Below are 20,999 nucleotides of genomic sequence, written 5' to 3' on the forward strand. Positions count from 1 at the left end.
CATGTATAGTGCAAATAAATGAGAAATTAGAATGTTGCATGCTTTTAAACAGCTGTTTAAAGACTTGGAGTTTTATTCAAAAATATTTTGTCTTATTTTAACAGTCTGTATGCATCACATAACTTGGGCAAGTCAGAGTATTTTTCCAGTCTATAACAGCAAATGTGATGACGTATTTGAAGAGCATTTTTTCTGAATAGCTGTGCATACTGCACATCCCAGTGCATACTGCACTATCAGCACCACGGTCACCTATTAAATGGCACAGTAAACGAGGTAGGCAGGAGATCAACCATCCTTATTAAAATATGCTATGGTAGATACGGTAGACAATGGCTTTTATTTTACAGTCTGCCAAAAAATAAGTAACCTAAGGTAAAAATCAGTCAAGCTAATTCTAGCTTTTTAAAAAGGGATAGCTATTTTGAAAAAAAATTTGTATTATTTTTTTCAGTTTATTACTATGCTTTACAAATTGCTTGTACAGTGCAAAACATAATTCAGTTGGAAAATATAATGAAGTGATTAACAGCAAGTCTTTCAATTTTGATATAATGGAAATAAGAGGAACATGCTTTAATTTAAGTGACTTGGCAGTTATGTAATAGCTCATGCACTTGGCATTACTGTTCTAATTGGTCTAATATCAATTTTCATTGATATTAGACGAAAGCCAGTAGCTGTGAGAATAGGTCAGATCTACGCCTCTAGATCTACAGGACCCCAAAAGGGGTCAAATAATCAGTGAGTAGATGAAATTAATAAAGCCAAAAGACCCCAGTGGACAGGATTTCATTTGACTCCCTTCATAACTTCTATTTGATAGTTCAAGAAGCATTTCAGGTCAATTATATTAATAGAAACGGTTTGAGTGAAAAGATGTTAATGATTATCCAAGCTAATTAGCATAGCTATTTTCACTCCATCTTCTACAAAGAGAAAGGCAGAGCCTGCACACAGAATCAGACTCTCTTTTTGATCAATGACGGAAACTGGCAGAGGACAAAAGGATGTGTGCAACAACTTAGCAGCTTTTAGTGACAAGCCAATACTCTGTGATGAAACCCAAAAATAAACACTGAAATTTATAATTTATTAAACAATATTTAAAAGGGAAACTGAAGCAAAACTGGAACAATACAGTCACTGTCAAATATTAGTTTTTACTTCTTTTATATAAGCGTATTCTACTTCATTCCTCTTCCACTTTTCACATCAGCAAATGCATCTGTAGATCTCTGTATCTCTCAAGCAAACAGGCACAGAAATGGCAGAAGTCAAAGAAAATTGAGAAATATTTAATAAGAAACAAAAACGAGACTACCTACCTAAAGAATATAGGATCTAGTATATTGGAACCTACAAAAACTAATCCAAGCCTTTTCAATTGATAGTTCTTCATAGGTCCATCACTCAGACTTCTAGATGGTGTCATGAACAAGCAGTTTGGCTGTAAATCACTCTCATATGCTACTGAAGCTTTTTTGTTTTCTTGTTTTTTCATGTTTCTTCTCATGGTTTACTGTATAAGAAACTGTTTTTATCTGTTTCAAACCCATATCTGATCAAATCTGGATACCTAGACACAAAAGGTACAATTTGGAACCACGGCCAATTATAGCCATGAAAAATCTCTACCTCTGTACTCAGATTCAAGCACGCAATTGAATCGCTTCAAATAAAGTAACTCCTGATGCATGATTTAATGAGGTTTATTGCAAGTGCCAAATCCGTTCCCCTTGCCTGCAAGCCTGACTATGACAAGGGGCGAGTGTTACCGTGTAATTAAGCAGCAGTCATGAATGATGCTGTCCTCCACGAAGATGCCTCTCTCTTCATCTGTTTCGATCAGGCGCCCAGCATGGTACCAATGCACTTGGGTGGTGTTGTCCACGTAAGTTGCAGTACACTGGAACGGCAAGCGGTCTCCATGGAAAACCACTTGTCTCTGTGATGGGATCAGCTCAAAGAGAGGGAGTTCCAGAGGTCCAGCTGCAGGGAAAACAAAACAAAACAAAAACAGAAAAAAGAAGCTGCAATTAATTCCTCTCTGATGAATACTGTTAAGGGAACTAATTGTATACAATTCTAGCTTCTTAGATGCTCATGTTAAAATGCTAATATGAGAGACATGACCACTAACTACCCACTGAAGTCTGATCATGTTGTGAGTTCAAGAGATCACATTTTTTTCACTGGTGTGAGCCCAGATAAACAGGCTTACCAGAATATCTACAGAAAATAAGTTTTGTGAAACAGGTCACAGAATGGTTGATGCTGGAAGGGATCTTTTGAGATGCTCCAACCCAGCCTCCTTCTCAAGGCAGGATGCTTTACTATACAAGAATAAAAAAGTGAGTCTTCCAATTAGAGAAAAAAATACAGCTATTAATATAGGTTCAGTTAACATTTAGAAGACCACTTCACTGCCAGTAGATGAAATGCCCACTGTGCTCCAGAATGAAACTTACTGTCTAGAGAGCCTAAACTACTTAATATGCCTGGGATTTAGATAATGATAAGACTAATAAAAGTTCAACTTTCCCTTGAAGTTCAACTGTCCCCATAACTTTTTATTTCCCTGTTCCTTCTGCCTATTCCACAAGTCATCTCTACTCTCTAGATAATTACTTAACATTAAATATTTATCTAAGTAGCTCTTTTTATCTATTAAAGGAAGAATACATTTTACCATATTTTTTTAATGAATTTTCTCTCTCAAAGCTCTCTCCAGGAAACACCCCAATAATGAGAACACCTCACATTCTAAGCAGGCTATTAAAAAAAACAGCTGTCATAACCACAAACCCAAATGCCTAAACACAATTTAAAAAAAAACACTGCAAATTTGGAAGGTATATGTATTTTTGGCCCTTTCATCATAACAGATGAAAGTCTGTTATGTTACAGACTTGAGAGAGATTGAAGGTTATTTTCTTCAATCCTAAAGTCTCTCTAGAGACTGCTTCTCTAGATAGTGTATGTTTTCTTCTATTTTTATTTCTAGATCTCAAAACTACCTTAAGACAAGTTCTGCTAAATACTTTCTTTATATTATGAGATTAATGCTATTTCTTTAAATTCAAAACAGAAAATTGAAAAAGAGCGTTTTAGGAAAAAAATAACTGAAACAGAAGCTCTGCATGTAAAGAAAGATGATAATCTTCTTTGGGATAATAAGAAATAAAGGAGAACCTTATTTTCTTTTTTCTGATACAGTTCTTCTTAAGCAGAAGAAAATTACTACGGCTGATACTTTGTTATCATTGCACAAAATTCTAATGGTAATGAAAATACTGAAGACTCACAAACATGACTGATAAACACCTTACCATGAACGTCCTGCACAACAGTTCCCACAATACAGCCTTTTCACCTCAGCCTTCAATGCCAAAACAATTCACTGAGCCTGGGTCACTTTACAACCTCCCTTTGCAATGTCAGCTTAGACAAAAGGCCTACAGACTTGCACCTTGGTTATCATTCTACCATTTTAAAGCTAGATCTTCTCCCTTATTTTTCTTCTGTTTTCATTTAAAGGCCTCTCATCATTAATATCAATCCATCCTACAGAGTTGTCAGCTGAAAGGTCACCCTTCCACATTTGCACCACTAGCAACTATCTCAAACATCTATTTTTCTGACAAGTTCCTTTTTTTTTTTCCATTTCACTGCTCCCAATTTCATCTTCCTTAGCTTGCTCCTCAAAATCCTCCATTGCCCATAACAAATACAGATGAACTTAGCTATGCCTATCCAGGTTGCAAGCCATAATCACTGGTTCTACAACTGCTAAAATTTGTGGACAACTAACAGTGCTTTTCCTCTGCTTACTCAGCATCCCACCCTAACACACTTCTTTTACATCATTCAGATGTTGTCTTTGGAACTCTTAAATTGTGAGAAGCTGCACTTATAAACCTAGCTTTGGGCCCTTGTTGCTATTTGAGTATTTAAGTGTTAAATGGTATATTCATCACCTGCTGAGTGATCCACAGAGGGATCACTTCTGCTTTTACACAAGGAAGAATGCTGGCCAGCACAGCACGCAAGATTGGTACACAAGTGAATATGTGCTACTGCTGTCTGGGAGAAGCACACAGAGGATTACTAGCTGCTATGTACTGAAATGTTTTAAGTCTGCTGTGACTATAAAGGGCAGCCTTCAGAAAGCTCTCCTTACCTGTGTACCCATCCTGTACTTTACCTTTTGACTGCATCTGTTATATGGAGACAAAGATGCAGTACAAAAAATTCCTTGAAACATACACAATATTTTTATATCACCTTTGGCTTCTACTTAAGAGAAAAGAAGGTAATATTAATACCTCATTCCCAATAGCTGCAGCCTTGGTCTCAATCACTTATATTAAATGTTTTTAACTAGCAGATGGAGAGAATCTCTCTCTCCCAAAAAGTTGGTGTTGCATTATGAAGTCAATTATGGAATATAAGGAAAAGATATGGAGTGCAAATTTAGCCATAAATTAATGAAATTACTACCAAAATGTAGAAAATTAAGCATACTGTCACAAGTACAACAGCAAGAGATACTACTCACAGAAACAAAATATTTCCCATGAATACAGTGTTTTTAACTGAGGATGTTGTATCTGGTCAAATGGTTTTGGCCATGCAGTGAGTGACACATTGTGTCACGAGGCTATGAAGTAGGAAGAATGTGAACTGGAGCATCGATAACTTTAAGTCAAGTTAAATAACTTGTTGAGCATATGGATGAAGTGTAACACTAGCACTCTCAAATTATCTGTCTTTAGCACTGGTGTCTAAGGCTCTCCCATTAACCCGTCTGTTGCTCAGCCTTGGGGATCACCAAACCCAGAAATGGAATGGGAATGAAGTGTTCTCTATGGGTTTTGTCGATTAATGATCACAATAAACGAAAACATTTTTTACTTCAGTATGTCAAAAAATGATCAGTCCTATCAACAGTGTACTCATTTTCTTCTTTGCAAATCCTTTTAAGTGCCAACAAAGATGCAAAATGAATTAAACATACCTTTGGAATTAAACATACCATTATGCTAGCATATCCTCCTGACCATCTTTGAGAATGTACCTATTTGGGTTGGCCAAATTGACAAATAATGATGAAATCTCATTTTCAAATTGAAAATAATAAAATTTCTATGGATTATGACATTTGCAGACCATGGAAGGTAAATGTAAGTACTTCTGGAAAACATCTGCTTTTAATCTCTGTGAGGTCCACATAAAAAAATTAATACCAGAGCTAATCCTCAGTTGCTTTCCAGGGATAGTAATGATTTAAATGTCTGAGGCTGGCTCTGCAACCATTATTCATGCAGAAGTTTCAGTTGACTTCTGTGACACATCTCACAGTTATGAGGATTAATTGCATCAATAAGAGTTTCAGGATTAGGACCAATACCCTTTATTTCAAATGACTAAAAAATTATTCTAGAATTCCATTGGCATCAGCTGGAAATACTTATTTTAAGTCCATAATCCAACAATCTTTCAAATTCAGAACACAAATAAAAGTATTTATTAATGCTGTACACATATTTTCAAGCTTGACTTTGAGAATAAAGTACAAAGTAAGAAATTCTGAAAGTAGTTGGAACGATTTTGGCATTGATTTGACAGCACTTTAAATATAACAGCTCTCCAAGCATAGCTCTACACAACAGAATTTTCTTCTTTGGTTATGTGGGTAATAAAGACTAAATTGGGATTACTGAATATATATAATCTCTGATGTTCAAATTTATGTGTGTGTGTGCACATATGGCAGACACAACAGCTTCATAAGATTAAAAAGTTCACTATTGTATGTTGAGAAGGGAGGGAGTAATTTACAGGGATTTTATTTACTTTTTACACACTTGAAAAATACTCCAAGATGCTCGTTTCAAGATCATGCACTGTGCTGCCCTCAAGTTTGGAGCCAACACCACTATCTGCAAATGAGAGGTGTGACTCCTCTCTAGGCATTTAGATCAAGAGCTGATGGAGTGTTTTACAGTCTTTACCTGTCTTGTCTCTCCAGTCAGCACTAAACCATGATTGCAGCAGAGCACCACAGGAATCACTGATTGCAGCATGAATCTAAAGGTCTAACCCATCATTACAGTAATTACATCTTTTTAGTTATCTTTCACTTCTCAGCAGAAAAGGGTTTTGTTGACTGAAGGCCAGACTCTTTATGCAATCTAGTCTTGTATTTCAGATTAGCTCTAGACTAGAATACTGAGGACATACAGAGAGGGAATCGGGTTACACAAATACCACTGAATTAGGGTATCACTTGAGTCCTTTTCACAGAGAGTATAGCCCTGCACATTTGAATGCATGCAGTGCCCCAAGATGTTAAAAAAGTTGAAAAAGAAAATAGAAATTATTTTTAAAACAATTAGCTAAAACAGAAAAATAGCAAAGTGCGCTGAAGCTCTAAGGAAATGTTCCAATGCATGTGTCCTTAATATATTTCTAAAAGAATTTATCTCACACACACGTACACACATTATATATATCCTATTTTTTCCTTCCAATTCAGTTCTTGAGATTTTAAAAGTATTTCAATTTCCTATCTAGTTTTTGCCTTCCTTTCTGTTTTAAAAGTTGGAAAGGAGGAAAGTATGAAGGAAATACTGCTGTTGCCTGACATACATGGAACAAAAATGCTTGTAAAAAAGATAACATAAACTGCATTTCTACCCATATTTTAGTTATTTTTTAAGTACCATATTATTTAGATAATATTCACTTCTAATGAATGGTCACTACTGTCTTCTGGGGGAATGACCAAAAGCAAATCTGTAAGCCCAAAACCTGGCCCATGCCAACAGCTTTGCCTAAACACCACAGAAAGCTGGCTAGTCATCAACCAACGTGACCAGCACAAGGTACTGGAGAAACTGTGTCCTACCTCTAGCCACTTTTGTTGCATTTTCTGCTGCATAACCTTTAACCTGGGCAGCTCAGCTCTACAGCTCAACAGCTACTAAGTGCATAAACCTGTACTGCACCAGCACATTCTGCTGCTCAGTCTACCAGAACAGTTTTCTGCTGTGCTTTTTCTGGTCCTCATTAATTGGCTTTGTTTGACATCAACAGTTTTCACACAACCAGAAACAGGAAAATCCACAGGTTTCTCCAGGCTGCCCACACATCAGCAGTACTACAGTGCTCACATCTCAGGATACACCATTGACTTCAGTTAATTGGTAGAAAATTCAGTTTGCTACAGTGTACCACAAGCTTCTGGGACAGAAAAAAAAAGCCAGAGGTTGGCATTTTGCTTCTTGTTAATCACTTGATTTACTGTATTGCCAATGGGCTTTTTATTTGAACTGAGTATGCCTACAGAGTGCGGCACATCCTGCTGACAAAAGTGTGAGTTAGAGCTCTAATATTTGTATACAGTCTCAGTGGGAAAGAAATGTGCATGGAAAGCACAGTGGGGGAAAGCTGGAAGTGAGGACAAAGCAAAGGAACCAATCCAAGACAAAGGACAGATGAAAATGAGGAAAAACAAATTGAAAAACATTAGTTAAAAATCTGAATTGCTGACAGTGCAAATTACATCTGATGATATTTACTGAACGGAACTGGAGAAAAAGAGCGTGATCTGACCCGCTCCAATGGCCAGCTCTGCCAAAAAGGGAGGTGCCAGCACACCAACGCCAGTTTCTGTGTTGCAAAATTTGCTGGCAGTAATGAAACATTTGGTGTAGAAGGTCACAGACGGCACCACGTGCCAAGGAAGTCAAGAATGAATACAGAACTGAGGCCAAGCTTCAGTTTTAATAAAAGCTGTGCCTGGCTCCAATTTCAATGCAATATCAAGAAAATACAGATGCCAGCATGTATTAAACACAGCAGAATAAGGTAAGTCTCTTGGGCTTGGGACAAGAAAGCTTTGTATCACATTCATTTATCACTCACTGCAGAAAAAGCAGAGCTTTTGTTTGTGTAATAGCTTCTAATTTCCACCAGCTTCATAATGCTGGCATGGCAAGACATATTCCACACCATTTTATCAGTCCCTTTCGCTCTCATACATGCTTTTCAGACAAGAATATCAAGCAGTGGTTTTGTTTTGGTTGGTTTGTTATTTTTTTTTTCTTCCCAGCATCTTATAGTTAAATTATGGGGTTATATTTCTTTTGTAATGCTAAGTGCTACACCGAAATGGTAGCCACTAACCAAAGAGCAAGATTTCTGATATGTATGCTGTTTTACTTAAAGCTACAAATTCTGTACTGCGTTTTACTCCTGCAAACTTCTGTAAGGCCATCAAAGGAGATAAGCAGAAGTAGTACACAGGATTTACCATAAGTTAGAAGGACAGTGAGCCCAGGCTGTCACAGTCCACTGCTACTGCTGCTTCAGTTACCTGGGTTAGTTTACCTCAGAGAGGTACTCCAGATACACAAAATAGAAGATAAAAGTCAGTTCAAATATGCCAAGATGAGCTACAATCATAGCTTTGGATGAGTCTCTGAGACTCACTTGGATTCTATAACTTATCTGCTTTATTTACTTAAAATAATTTACAGCTACATAGAAACTAAGAAAGGCTGAGCTGGGGAAAGTGCAATTAAAATCTAGTCAGTTTTGGCAAATCCAAGTAATATAGGTTCCACCCAGCACTCTGCAGGTGGATGGCATTTCCAGCCATGACAAAGTTACTTAACCTGTCTTTGTCCACAGGAGTTTCCTCCAGATTCATACGGCCCAGTAAAACTAAATTACCCTTTTTGCACCGGTTCTAGGGACTGATGTGCCTTGTGAGGGAGCAGTGGAAAAACCCTTTCTTATTTACTGATAGCAGTGATTTACTTGATAGGAAAGTAGAGGCAGTGAGAAACAGAGGTAACAGGTTTCACTTATTTAATAATTGGTTTCATTTCTTTAATAGAAATGTCAAATATTAAAACATTTGAATTTGTAAAATGGTAACAGTTACTTGAAAGATTTCCACAATATGAAATTCAAGGTTTTGTTCCAGTCAAACAATTTTAAAAATTGCATTGTCTTGCACTGGCATAGAAATTTAGAAGAATAGGTAAATAGTTTTCTCATCACTGATTTCTTTCTTATCAAATAAAACTTCTGCAACTTTTCAATTTCTTATTTTCAAATTGCCCCAGAACTCTACTTCAGAAGATGAGGAGCATTTGATTACTTGCCATATGCTGAAACTTGAAGACCATGACATATTGACAGCTATGGTATTGGAAGAGTCATTGACACAAATTCATTCCTGGCACCAGTCAGAACCCACTGTTAGAAAGCTAATTTTGATTACTCAAATTACTCTTATGGCAAGTGAACTGGCTGGCTCATGGCTTTGCATACTCATTACAGCTCGCAGTTAATAAAAATGGCTGAGCAGTGGAAAAGTAAAGCACCCAGCTCTACAAAACACAGGTTTGGGCTGGAATGGACCTTTAAATGTCTTCTTGTCCAACTGCCCCCAAAATGAGCAGGGACATCCTCAACTCCCCAGGTTTGCTCAGAGCCCTATCCAACTTGACCTTCAATGTCTCCAGGAGTGTGTGCATCCACCACATCTCTGGGTAGCCCATTGCCAGTGTCTCACCACCTTCATTGTAAAAAACTTCTTCCTTATATTTAACCTAAATAGATCCTCTTTTAGTTTAAAAACCATTACTCCTAATTCTCTTGCTACAGAGCCTACTAAAAAGTCTGTCCCCATTTTTCTGAAAAACCCTCCCTAGGTACTGAAAGGATGCACTGAGGTCTTGGAGCCTTCACCTCTACAGCTGAGCAACCACAGCCTTTCCTCACAGAAAAGGTGTTCCATGCCTCCAAACATCTTTGCAGCTCTCCTCTAGACCCACTCCAACAGGTCCAACAGGTATAATCAAATATACTGATTAGCTTTATCTAACTGGGAAGTGCAGTGGTAACACTCATCTTTCCAAACATTAAACCTTTTTTATTTTCATGTCATAACTGCACACTCAGAGAGTGGCAGGAAGGTCCCAAGAGTGTCTGTGATTGCCCCTAATTGCCCAGAGTACAGTAGGCTGCATGACTACTCATCTATGCCAGAAAGTATTAAAAAAAAAAAAAAAAGTTCATAAAAGAAATGCTGAACGAGCAACAGTTCTGTTGAAGTATTAAATTTTTCCATTCCAAACTCCTTTCAGCCCAGCTGACAGTGTCAGAAGCTCTCAACAGCCATTTTTATACAAACATTAAAGAAAGTGCTGAATGATGAAATGTGCTATAAAAATGTGAAATGCCACTATGGTATACTCCACTTAATTAAAAGAGAGTTTGTTAGGATGGAAGCTTTATAGGGAATTTTCCTATGAGAACAATTAAGATTAATTACAGAAAACTCTAATGAATGTCATTATTGGACAATATTAACATAGGTTTGTTAAAAAGCTTATATAATTTTAGCTAGAGACCACCAGTATTTAAAATTTAACCCTAGTGTTTTAATCTACATGCTACCATATTATAAATAAAGACTATATCTTCAGGGATACTCCATGGGTTGTAGTCAAGGCTGTTTGTTTTACCATTGTTTTGTTCATGAGCAACTGGCTTTTGGATATGGCCAGCTAAGTGTTCAAGGGCAGAAGTCTGAAGATTAAAAAGGCCTCATTTCACTGCTATTTTCACTCCACCTTGGCTAAATTTTTCTTCAGCTATTTTGCATGCATTTTGGAAGAACAGTCAAAGACAATGCAGAAAACAAGACACAAGCGTACATTAAAAACTTCTAATGCAGTATATAAGAGTAAGCTCTTATGTAAGTAAGTATATAAGAGAAAAACAAATTGGGTACATTTAGAGCATCTAAATCAGCAAAATTTCAGGGATGAAAATTTCTGTTAAACTGGATTTTCATCTGTGAGCACAGATGCAAGAAAATATGTAGTAGTAAAATTTCATGCTCAAACAAACATTTTAATATTTCTGCTATTTCACATTTATGAGATTTAACTGTTATTAATTTTTTGTCCCGTATCTTGCAGCAGTGCTCTAAACTGCCACTAAAGAGATTAGATAATGTTTAATAGTAAATGTAGGGCAACATATTCCTTCTTCCCCCATTTTGAGACTGATCATATTAGATGAGAAATTCAGAATTTGGAGCCAAAAGGTCCCATTGTTCATTTCATACTACCAAATGATAGTATGGAAACCAGTTTTGATATACAAATGGCCACTTAGCTCTGGCATAAAATGAATCTACCCCATCTATCTTTGAAAGAGCCAAAATACACAGTTATATTATCTGATTTATATACATTCTGTTATTATGCATATTTTTTTATTAAAGAAAATCATGAATTGCTAACATTGTAAAACAAAAGTAATGAGAAGAGGATTTAAATACTGCTAATTGTATCACTATCCATATCTTGAAAAACCTAATCCTGTGAAAGGTTTTTAGTGTGACTATTCCTATTTCAACATAATTAGACCTATTCATGTGATTAGGCACTCCCTGAAGAATTAGAGCTGAAGTCTTGATCCTGCATATTCTGGAAGACAATGCTCTGCATGAATGCAGCAAGCTACCTGTGGACTGCCAAGAAACTGCAGGACTGAAATCTAAATCTGGATAATTAATCCATCATTCTTCATGCTTGAGGTTTTGAGTTTAGTCAGTTACCATATACTGAAAACTCTCACAGTTCAATATTTACACTGAGTTAATGGAGTAAGAATGACTTGTAAATTAAGAAAGAAATGGTTGAAACAATAATCTCAAGCCTGTCCCCAAGTTTAAGTAACAAATGAGACCAAAAAAATGTTTTGTGTACACTGAGAAAAAGAAATGAAGATACTCCTTTTAATTTTAAGCCAGTATTTTTTCTTGCAATATATTTTACAGAGAAAAGAAAACTTTTAAGAAAAACCTATGTGCAAATATATATATTTGTCATTTTAAGACTTGAATGGCAATGTAGATATTTAATTTTTGGCACCACATAAAAAAAGAAATTTCAAATCTCACTTCTCAACCAACATCCCTAACACAAGATAGTTGACAGTATTCTTAAAGACTCTCACAGATAGAGGCTGAATGCATTAAGTTGATTTCAGCTTAAATTTAAATGTCGAAAAAGTTCTTTCAAAGACAAAATTCCCCAGTATCTGGGTTTTTTTACTTTTTCAGCATTTAAAAAGTACATCTTTCTTTCAAAGCTCTTACTATTGGACAGTGAATACTGACTTACTCTGCTAGGAGTGATGGGGAAACAATGTGCAATTACATTAGGTAAAATTATAAAGACATTTCAACGAATGCAACATTTAAAACAACACTATTCCATCATTGCTGAAAAAGCATTTAAAGCCACACTGTGTTTTAAGAATCTATGTTGAGGAAAAAGAAAGCTTCTTCAAAAAAATGAAAGTACTTTATAGAGGAAGTATAGAAAACAAAATGTTCTCTTTTTTTCCCCAATGGTATTACTCTAATTGATTTAAAATGCCTTGAATGTGTTGAATTTTTTTGCATTTTAGGTAAGACTGCAAAAAAGAAAAAATTACTTATCAAAATAGACTACGGAGCTGCATGTGGCCTGGGAGAAATATGCCCTAATGCTCTCCTGATATTTAAGTATGAGAAATGCAGATTAGAAAATGTGACAGTCGGTAGGTAACGATGAAAGTACTTCCTACCTTTGTATTTAAGAAACTGAATCTAAAAATTGACAAGGAATCTCTAAGAACACAAGTAGAACGAATGCATAAAGAATATAAATGTGCTTTCTTCTTTTTTTTTGCTTTGCACAAGTTTCAGTGTGAACAGGTACTGAGCATCAGAGCAAAAATTGCCTACATTTTAGCCTGACTGCTCCTTTGGGGCAACAGATACTCTGATTCTCAATGAAGTGAGGCAAACTACGACAGACAAGGTGCTAGTTAAGTACAAACAATTCCCTAACAACTATATCTCCTCCCTTCCAATAAATTATTCATGTTTTCTATGAAACATTTAAAGAATTTTATTGCAGAATACAGAAGTCAGAAAAGGATTTATCTCCTCGATTTCTACTCCTTCCTTTTAAGTGTCCCTCCTAAGTAGGGAGTCTATCACACCCCAAACCCCACATTTCAATAATATTTTATGAGTCAGAACTTGCTAATTTCACTCATGAGTTAACACTTTAAACTAAGGTAGTTTACAGAGTTCAGAGACTGAGTAATAATTCAAACACTGTTGGACACTCACAACTTGTAGCTGTTATCTTCTTTTCTCATCTCTATTTCCAGTAGGAAGGATTTTTATTCTACTGCAGTGTTAACACTTTTCTCAGTAGACAGCCCCCTGAGGCATGGCAGAAGCCTCACCATACAGATCCTACACAGACAAAACTCCAGTTCTATTTTGAGTGCTCACTCCTTGCCATCCCCAGTGAAAGTCCTAACTGACTATTAAAGCTTTTAGTAAATTATGAACCAACCCAAAGAATTTCTCACTGAAAGTTCAATGTAAATGCTTACAATTCTATGGGTCATAGCCAACAGATGCACCACCCATGGACAGAAAACATGTTTTGGCATAATACATACTTTCAAAATAATTTACTGTAATAACCCCTGTGTGAAATGCCCTGCAGTTGATTGTCATGAATGTGAAGCATACAGAGCAACAAGAGAATTCAAACCAAGCTTCTGGATACTGAAGCTCTGGGTACTCCACCTCTGAAAAACAGGCTCCTGCGACTCGGGAAGCACCCTACCCTCACTTATGGGAGATGAGATGGTACCTAAAACCAGATACTATCTCACCCATGTTAGTACAAGAAAGGAAAACAACTTGGCTGAGATATTTTGTCTTGTAATTTGCCGTTACTCTGTGCTTTGCAAGTTCTGTTTCTACCATGTTTTTCCCTGAGACTGTGTCTTAAATGAATCTATCTAACATTTGTGCTTATAACTATTTCCTTTACCTCTGAAGTTTCTTTGCTGAGGGTGGTATAAGGAGAACATGTATTAATACTAGCTTTGCGAATTGTCTCCATTTGCCCTTGCTGGTTGTAGTTATTGCAACAGCATGGGTTTTTCCAGAGATGTGCAGAGTACAGGTAAAGAAATAATGCTGTATCTTAGAATTTCTTGTAACTCTTTTCCTACAGTCCCGTGTTGAAGCAGCTCAACATGGAAGGTTTTCTCCCAATCTTTATAACACAGATAATAAGGAAGTGGGAAACAGAAACATTTGATGCAGATGCATAATAAAGAGAGAAGCAATCGATTTGTTTCTTCCAAGGAAAAGAGCTGTGCACAGCTTTACATCAACACAGGAAAAGGGCAAACATGGTTTTGGGGGATTGCATTTAGCCAGTATCTCATAAGGGGTCAGACGCAAAGGGCCAGAGCGAGCTCTGCTAACATGGCCTGAGAGCCATCCAGGATTGTTTAAGATTGCTTTATGGGGCTTTCTGGCAGACTGCCTCACAGCACGGCTCAGAAAGGTAAGGACAACTACAGGAAAGGTAAGGACAAGTACTGGAAAGGTGTCATGCAGCAGAACAAGCTTGCTTGGAAGTGCTGTGATGCAATGATGTGAATGTATGCATAGCAAACCATCTGGTTGAGTAGTGCAAAATTACTTGAAAACAGTGTAGACTCTTCTCCACATTTAGATTTCCTGAGAACTGACAAAATACTACCTCAAGTTCTTTGAACCTTTCTGCTTTATAGGTCCATGTAACAATATCGTGACCAAGATTAGGAGAGTAGACTACAGAAACCTGAAAAGTTACTGACACCAAAAAAGAAAAAAAATTTTACTAACTGCATGAAAAAATGAATAATGATAAAGAATAAAAATGTAATTTATTATGTAGTAATGCAATAAATTAAGTAAAAAAAATAGATTCCTCAATATCCTTTTATATTTTCTTTTCAAGCAATTTCTTTTTAAATTAAAAGAAGGGAATAAGATGCTCTCAATTACTTATTTATAAACATTAGTATAGCATATGTATATTCAAAAACCAAGATTTTAATTTGTAGGAGATCTGCATGAGGAACAGCATTCTGTCCCAGGAGAATTAGATAATTTTCTTTGTGGTATAAATAAATAATAAATAACAAATGTCTTAAAGCACTATATAAAATGATTTTTATACTTTCACTTTTTAAATAGTTTTTGGTAATATTTAGCAAATATTTTCAGCATTTTAGTCAAAACACTTAACTGAATATTATTGATGTTATGTCAACAACTTTCTAACTTTTAAATAAAATCTAATTGGGGCAAAGAAGAAAGTCAGCACTTTCCCAAATACCTGTTTTGATGAGTCAACGCTTTCTAACAGAAAAACACTCCATCAGAGTTATTTGTCAATTGTAATTTGCAGAACAACTGAACTTTTACTTCTTCATGCTGTTCAGTAACATCAATACAGTTTTGAGACTGAGAAGCTAAATTCTCGTATCTCATTCATCAGTATAAATAATCAAATCCCAGCCTTAAGAACAATCTTTCATAATCCCCTTAAGACAAAAACCCGTACAGGTCTCTCCTGAGTGAAGAATTTGGCCTAGAGAATCCATCTCTGCTGATGATGTGTGCCAGGGAAAATCGCAGACTCCTATCAGACCTCAGGTGGAATTTATAGCACTTGTATTCAGGAAAATGTAATTTTCCTCCTAAAAATTGAGTAACTTGTATTTGGAGCCACGGAGAAGGAGTAACAAGGCACTGCACAAAGCCAATTTCACAACCATTTTTCAGAAGGATGCTCTGTCCATACCATTATGAATTCATCACAGTCCCTCCTCATTAAGGCAGAAGACAAGGGCAAAACTATCCTTTGTCATCAAACTAGCTTTTCAGCCTTATTTCCAACATTGTGAAGAATTGCTTTCTAACCAAACATTTCTGACAGTTGGAGAATTTTGTTAAAGAAGATTTAAGTAGCTCTTAAAAGCTGTTAGTGAAATATGCAAGCAGAACCCTGGGAATTTTAAAACTGTGCAGTTACTTAGCTCCTAAAAACCCCTAAAGCAGGTTTTTAACTGTTTCCAACAGGCAACTTACTACTTTGGCTATCGTGACTTAGCAGATGCATGAGAAATGCTTGCCAGGAATAAATTCAAAAAATGGGGTTTTTCTCACTTCAACATATAAAATAAATCTAAAAAGCTGATGGCAAACTGCTCCCTGTAGCTGTTCAGAATCCACATAATTTGACTTTTTGGTTCATTCCCTAACTCTCCTGCAAAAATCTTTTCCCATTTCTCTCCTATTGTTATTTTTTTGGCCTTCTTTCTTCTTTTTTTTTGCTCATCTTGTGACTGCGACACCTCATGACATCTTTTAGCATGTAGAAGGAAGATCAGTTACTATAAATAGAACTGTCTGACAGTATGGATGGTGTTCACATGAAGGAGTTTTTAATTTTTAAGTCACTCAATATTTTCTTTAAGATATGTTTAATTTATTCAGCCCTGTGCATATTTCAACACTTATTATTTACAAATCACTCTCAATAGCTAGTATTATTTTGGTGCCAGACAGACTTCTATTATGCCTAAGCTCAAATTAACTTACAGAAAATGAAATTGGTAAATGTTCTGGGCACTGTGAGCTACCCAGCAGATACTCTGAGCTCCATGAAATACCTGGCAGACATGGCAGAGCTGGTGGCAGGCTCAGCAATTATAACCACTGTAAAACTCTCTGTGGATATTGGAAGCAATTTCAAGCTACTGGAAGTCATTACAACCCTTGTCAAGTGTTCTATGGACATTGTAAATAGGAGTGAGAACTAGATGGGCATTATAACTTCTGTATCAAAGGTGTGATAGGGAGTCCTATTAGGAATTATATTACGAAATTCTGAGAAATTGATTTCATTTCCTCTGTAAAATTCAGAGATTTATATTCACTTGTTACCTGGAAATACCAATTAACAGTCCTTAATCACTCTTCTGATCATTCCAGCACTTTTACAAGAAGTACTTTTCCTGCTGGGAAATGGATCACTATGAAGATGCCCATGCTGGCTCTCTATAAAATGGGACCTTGATATTTGAAGAGTATTGCAGAATTTAAAATGTTTGGTAACACAGGCTACTGGAAATGTCTCATCTTTCGCTCACAAGAGCTCATTCCAGATTTGCTTCCAGACACCTATCTCTGTTTCCTTAACAATTCACCTGATGGACCATCCATAGGTAGTATTCACATCCTTTCACATCTCTTCCAACTTATAAACATACGTATTTGTTGCTAAAACCAATTCTCTATATATCATTCCAGTCAACTTCTGATCTCCCTTCTGCTATGAATGTTTTTGTTAGCGACACACGTCATTCTTCTTGTGGTTATTAAGAGAAACGTGTGACTCTCCTTTTGTTTGCAAAAGACATTAGCAAAGTCACAGTCTCAGCCATTTTCTGTCATTCAAGCATGTCAAAGATTCAAAGATTCTGCAATTAATCAACTATGTGTGAAATTAGACTTTTGATTCTGCAACCCACCGGCATCATCTCAAGCAGCGATCTTTTCTCTGCAGTATGATACTTTCAAAAATCTCTGGTTTAGTCTGCTCATTGCTAGACAATGCTCAGTGTAAAATGAGTTTTCTGTACTCATTCATATTTTTTTTGCTTTCTCCCTTACACTATATCCTTCATGTTTGTTATGGTGCAAAATCTCCAAAAAACGTTTCACTTCTAGATCTTCAAATACAGAATTCACCTAACTGAAGCTCACTGGAAGAATTCTATTCACCCCCAGGAAGCAGTGCTAAAATGTATACTTACAGGTTGATAAAAATAAAAAATACAAGAGTAACGTTTGACATTGATGTCACACTGTCAGATATATAACTTGAATGAAACATTCTATAAATTCCTGTAGGAATCCTCAGTTTCATGAAGTATACAATGTAGAACTAGCATCATAGTTAAATGTTTTATGTCATAATTGCATATAACTGAATACATTGCAGGACAGTGGTGTTCTTGACATATGAAATAAGAAATTTCTATTTTTTTTCCATTCTCTTTCATTCTTAGGTGTATCTTCTGTGTCACATACCTGTCAGATTCATTAATTTTTTTTTTTTTTTTTTTTTTTTTTGCATCATGTCTGTTTTTTTAATATTTTCTCTGGATTCCACTTCAATTTGTAGTGCTAAATGAGAGTACAACTCACCACATATCAGCTGGTTTTCCTTCAGGTTATAAAGTGACAGTCCATGTAAAGCACTGGGGTAAGCACAAACTGTTTCCTCCGCTATTCGGACTGAAGCATTTCTGGCCCATTGCAAGACCCATTTTAGGTTACAGTCACAAATGAGTGAATCAGTGTTGAAATGTCTACAAAGGCAAAGAATGACCATAATTGGTACACATGCAGTCTTCATGAATATACTTTCTTCTGCTAGATTCAAATTATCTAATTCCAAAGAGAATTCTAGATAGATGCACAACTATGGATGTATGAATACAAAGATATTCTGAGACAGCCACTACACATTGTCCCACTGTTAATAACTTTCCTAATATTATGCAAAAATTCTGGATTTGGTTACAGAGCAGCATCACTGACTACTGAAATAATTCTGAGTCTGTGTTATTGCAGAAAATCATACTATAACATACTTCCAATTACTAAAAACCCCTCTAAGTAGAAACATTCAGTATACACTTTTAAATCTCAGGCAGGTACAATTAATATCAATAAATGGGAATTTTTATTGTAATTGCAAGAAAAATATTTAACATTACTGGTTTTGTGCAATTAGAGGCACAATATGATGTAATGCAGGAAAGCATGGAAAGGTATAGGATAATAAAATATAAAGAAAATAAAAGGGATGCTAGTCAGGAGAGCTAGACTGGGCTAGTCAGGAATGGGGTTGAGTTGTCAGTGCCAGCCATTTCCCTGAACAGGTAAAGATGGCAGCTCATCAGCAGTGAGCCAGACATGGATAAAAAAATAATGCAGATTTTATTTCTGGAATGCATCTCTAGTAACAATCCTGTTTGAATTCATATTCAGCTCTGCTATGTTTATTCTAATGCCTTTCTGAAGTATTTCAGATTTACAAACAAAAGGAATGATACTCACAGGGCTTTCAGAGCTAGCAGCTCAGAAAAAAGTCCATTCATGAGACTTGAAAAAATATTCCCTGATAAATTCCTGGGGGGAAAAAAAGCAATTTACCATTGGTTATAACAAATACGAGAAGAAAAGAAAATTGTTACAGAGTATAATTTTCCCAATGCTAATTAAGAAGTTTTGCTTTCTTGACAAGAGTAAAAACATATTTATATTTGCTACATTGCTTTTTGGTCTTAGTAAGTTACAGCAATTTTTTACATCAAATCACACACTTTTACTTGTTTTATTTTCACAGCAGATATACATACACATAAAGAGGAACACTTCTACATATTTAAAAGAAAGGAATTTGTGAAGAGAATATTCTAGAATGTGAGTGAAAATATTAATAAAATAATTAGTCAGTGAGACCTATGTTGTATTTTTATTGTATACATAGAATGTCACTTCAAGTTAAAGAAACAAAAACAGTGTCTTAATTTAGTAATGTTCCAAAGAATTCAAGTAATTCCTTGAAATAGTAATGAGTTTTCAAAGTGACTACACAAATACTTTTATTACAAAGGACTTTAAACACACCAATTTTTCCCATCCTTAAATTAAGGACATTTCCATTTTAATTACTGCTCTACTATTTCTTGTCTTGATGGCTGAATGGCTCAGGCTGAGTACTTGCAAATAGAGGCAATTCGCTTTCACACACTTTAACAGTACTTCTCTGCCAGTGCCTTAGTAGTACAAAAATTAAATGATTAATTGTAAAGTAATAATGTCTTTTTCTATATCCATAAACTTAAAAATTAGTGCATATCCAAGAAAAATGTTTCAGAGCATTTAACTGCCTACTTTTGAAATATTGATATATGTTCCTTTCTGCCCAGTGCCTGAAGACTACGTTTGAATTCAAGGTTGGTTACAAAAACTCAGTTATCAGGAAAATGTCAGAGCTCTTCACTGGAGATATGTTGTAGATACAGGGGGAAAAAAAAGTAGCCTGGCAAAGCAAATGGTTTTATTACTTTTTCCTTAAAAAAGATGTTGTCAATGTACTCAAGAAAGAAGAGAAAATGTTGCTAATTATATTATAAATTAGTTTAAGACACTCTTGAAGCAATAACTAATCTCATTTTTGCATACAACTGAACACTTCAAAATTTCTTAGTAGTTTAAAGCAAAATTCTGGTAATAGAGTATAAAAATAAACTGAATCAGCAACATAAAGTGAAATTATTAAGTGACGATGAGATGTGTTGATATAACTGAACTGATTTTTAAGATTTTATTTAACAGTGCACCTTTATACAGTTGTGGTGCAAAGCTCTTGGAAGAATTCTCAAGTACCTAAGTGTGGATATGTCCAAAAGTGGAAATGAATGTTTGCTTGTAGATACATATTTCTCCACCTTTAATATTTTGGATTTGTCAATGGGGAACTAAAAATAATGAGCATTTCACAGACTCATTTAACCTCTTTAGTTAAAATTAGATGGACCTACCCATGTGTTCTTTGGACGTAAGGCCTGACAAGGCACGTGCTGAAGCAGCTCAGTCAACTGAGACATTAAAAAGACTAAAGAAACTGGTAACACTGAAATTTACACTGAAGTAAATCAGAAGTGGTTTCGTAATATGAAAGAAGTTACAGCAGCATAAACTTACTGACAGAGGACAGTCAGTAAGTCCTGAACTGAAGGATGGGGAAAGCAATCTGCCCAGTCCTGTCCTTTGCCTTGCCCTGCTGCAGTACAGAAAGTTTTCCAATCTGATGCAAATCCCAGCCTCTCCCTTAAACAGCTTGCCAGGCTTCATATGGCAAAACAAACAGATCACTGAGGCTAAAGTTTGGTAATTCCATTTGGACCAAAGGAAAGCTTTATGTCTAGTCAATATTTTAGGAAATGGGGACAAACTATAAGTCATTTGC

At 35.8% G+C, this 20,999-nt stretch overlaps 1 protein-coding gene and 1 long non-coding RNA gene across 2 annotated transcripts in view; one reads left to right on the top strand and one right to left on the bottom strand.

Annotated features, from left to right (window-relative positions):
* ADGRA1 (adhesion G protein-coupled receptor A1) overlaps positions 1 to 20,999 on the bottom strand; it is a 162,741-nt gene that overhangs the window by 131,768 nt on the left and 9,974 nt on the right. The window contains exons 3-5 of the mRNA XM_017726084.1: positions 19,082 to 19,153; positions 18,164 to 18,327; positions 1,779 to 1,992 (exon numbers count right to left, since the gene is read on the bottom strand). Coding sequence (XP_017581573.1) covers positions 1,779 to 1,992; positions 18,164 to 18,327; positions 19,082 to 19,153 — 450 coding nt within the window. The remainder of the gene's footprint in view (positions 1 to 1,778; positions 1,993 to 18,163; positions 18,328 to 19,081; positions 19,154 to 20,999) is intronic.
* Positions 7,753 to 20,999, top strand: part of LOC108444677 — a 23,148-nt gene continuing 9,901 nt past the window's right edge. The window contains exons 1-2 of the long non-coding RNA XR_001859307.1: positions 7,753 to 7,875; positions 9,732 to 9,871. This is a non-coding gene — a long non-coding RNA (uncharacterized LOC108444677). The remainder of the gene's footprint in view (positions 7,876 to 9,731; positions 9,872 to 20,999) is intronic.

The sequence above is a fragment of the Corvus brachyrhynchos genome, unplaced genomic scaffold, assembly GCF_000691975.1.
Source record: "Corvus brachyrhynchos isolate BGI_N302 unplaced genomic scaffold, ASM69197v1 scaffold61, whole genome shotgun sequence".
In the NCBI taxonomy this organism is placed as follows: domain Eukaryota; kingdom Metazoa; phylum Chordata; class Aves; order Passeriformes; family Corvidae; genus Corvus; species Corvus brachyrhynchos.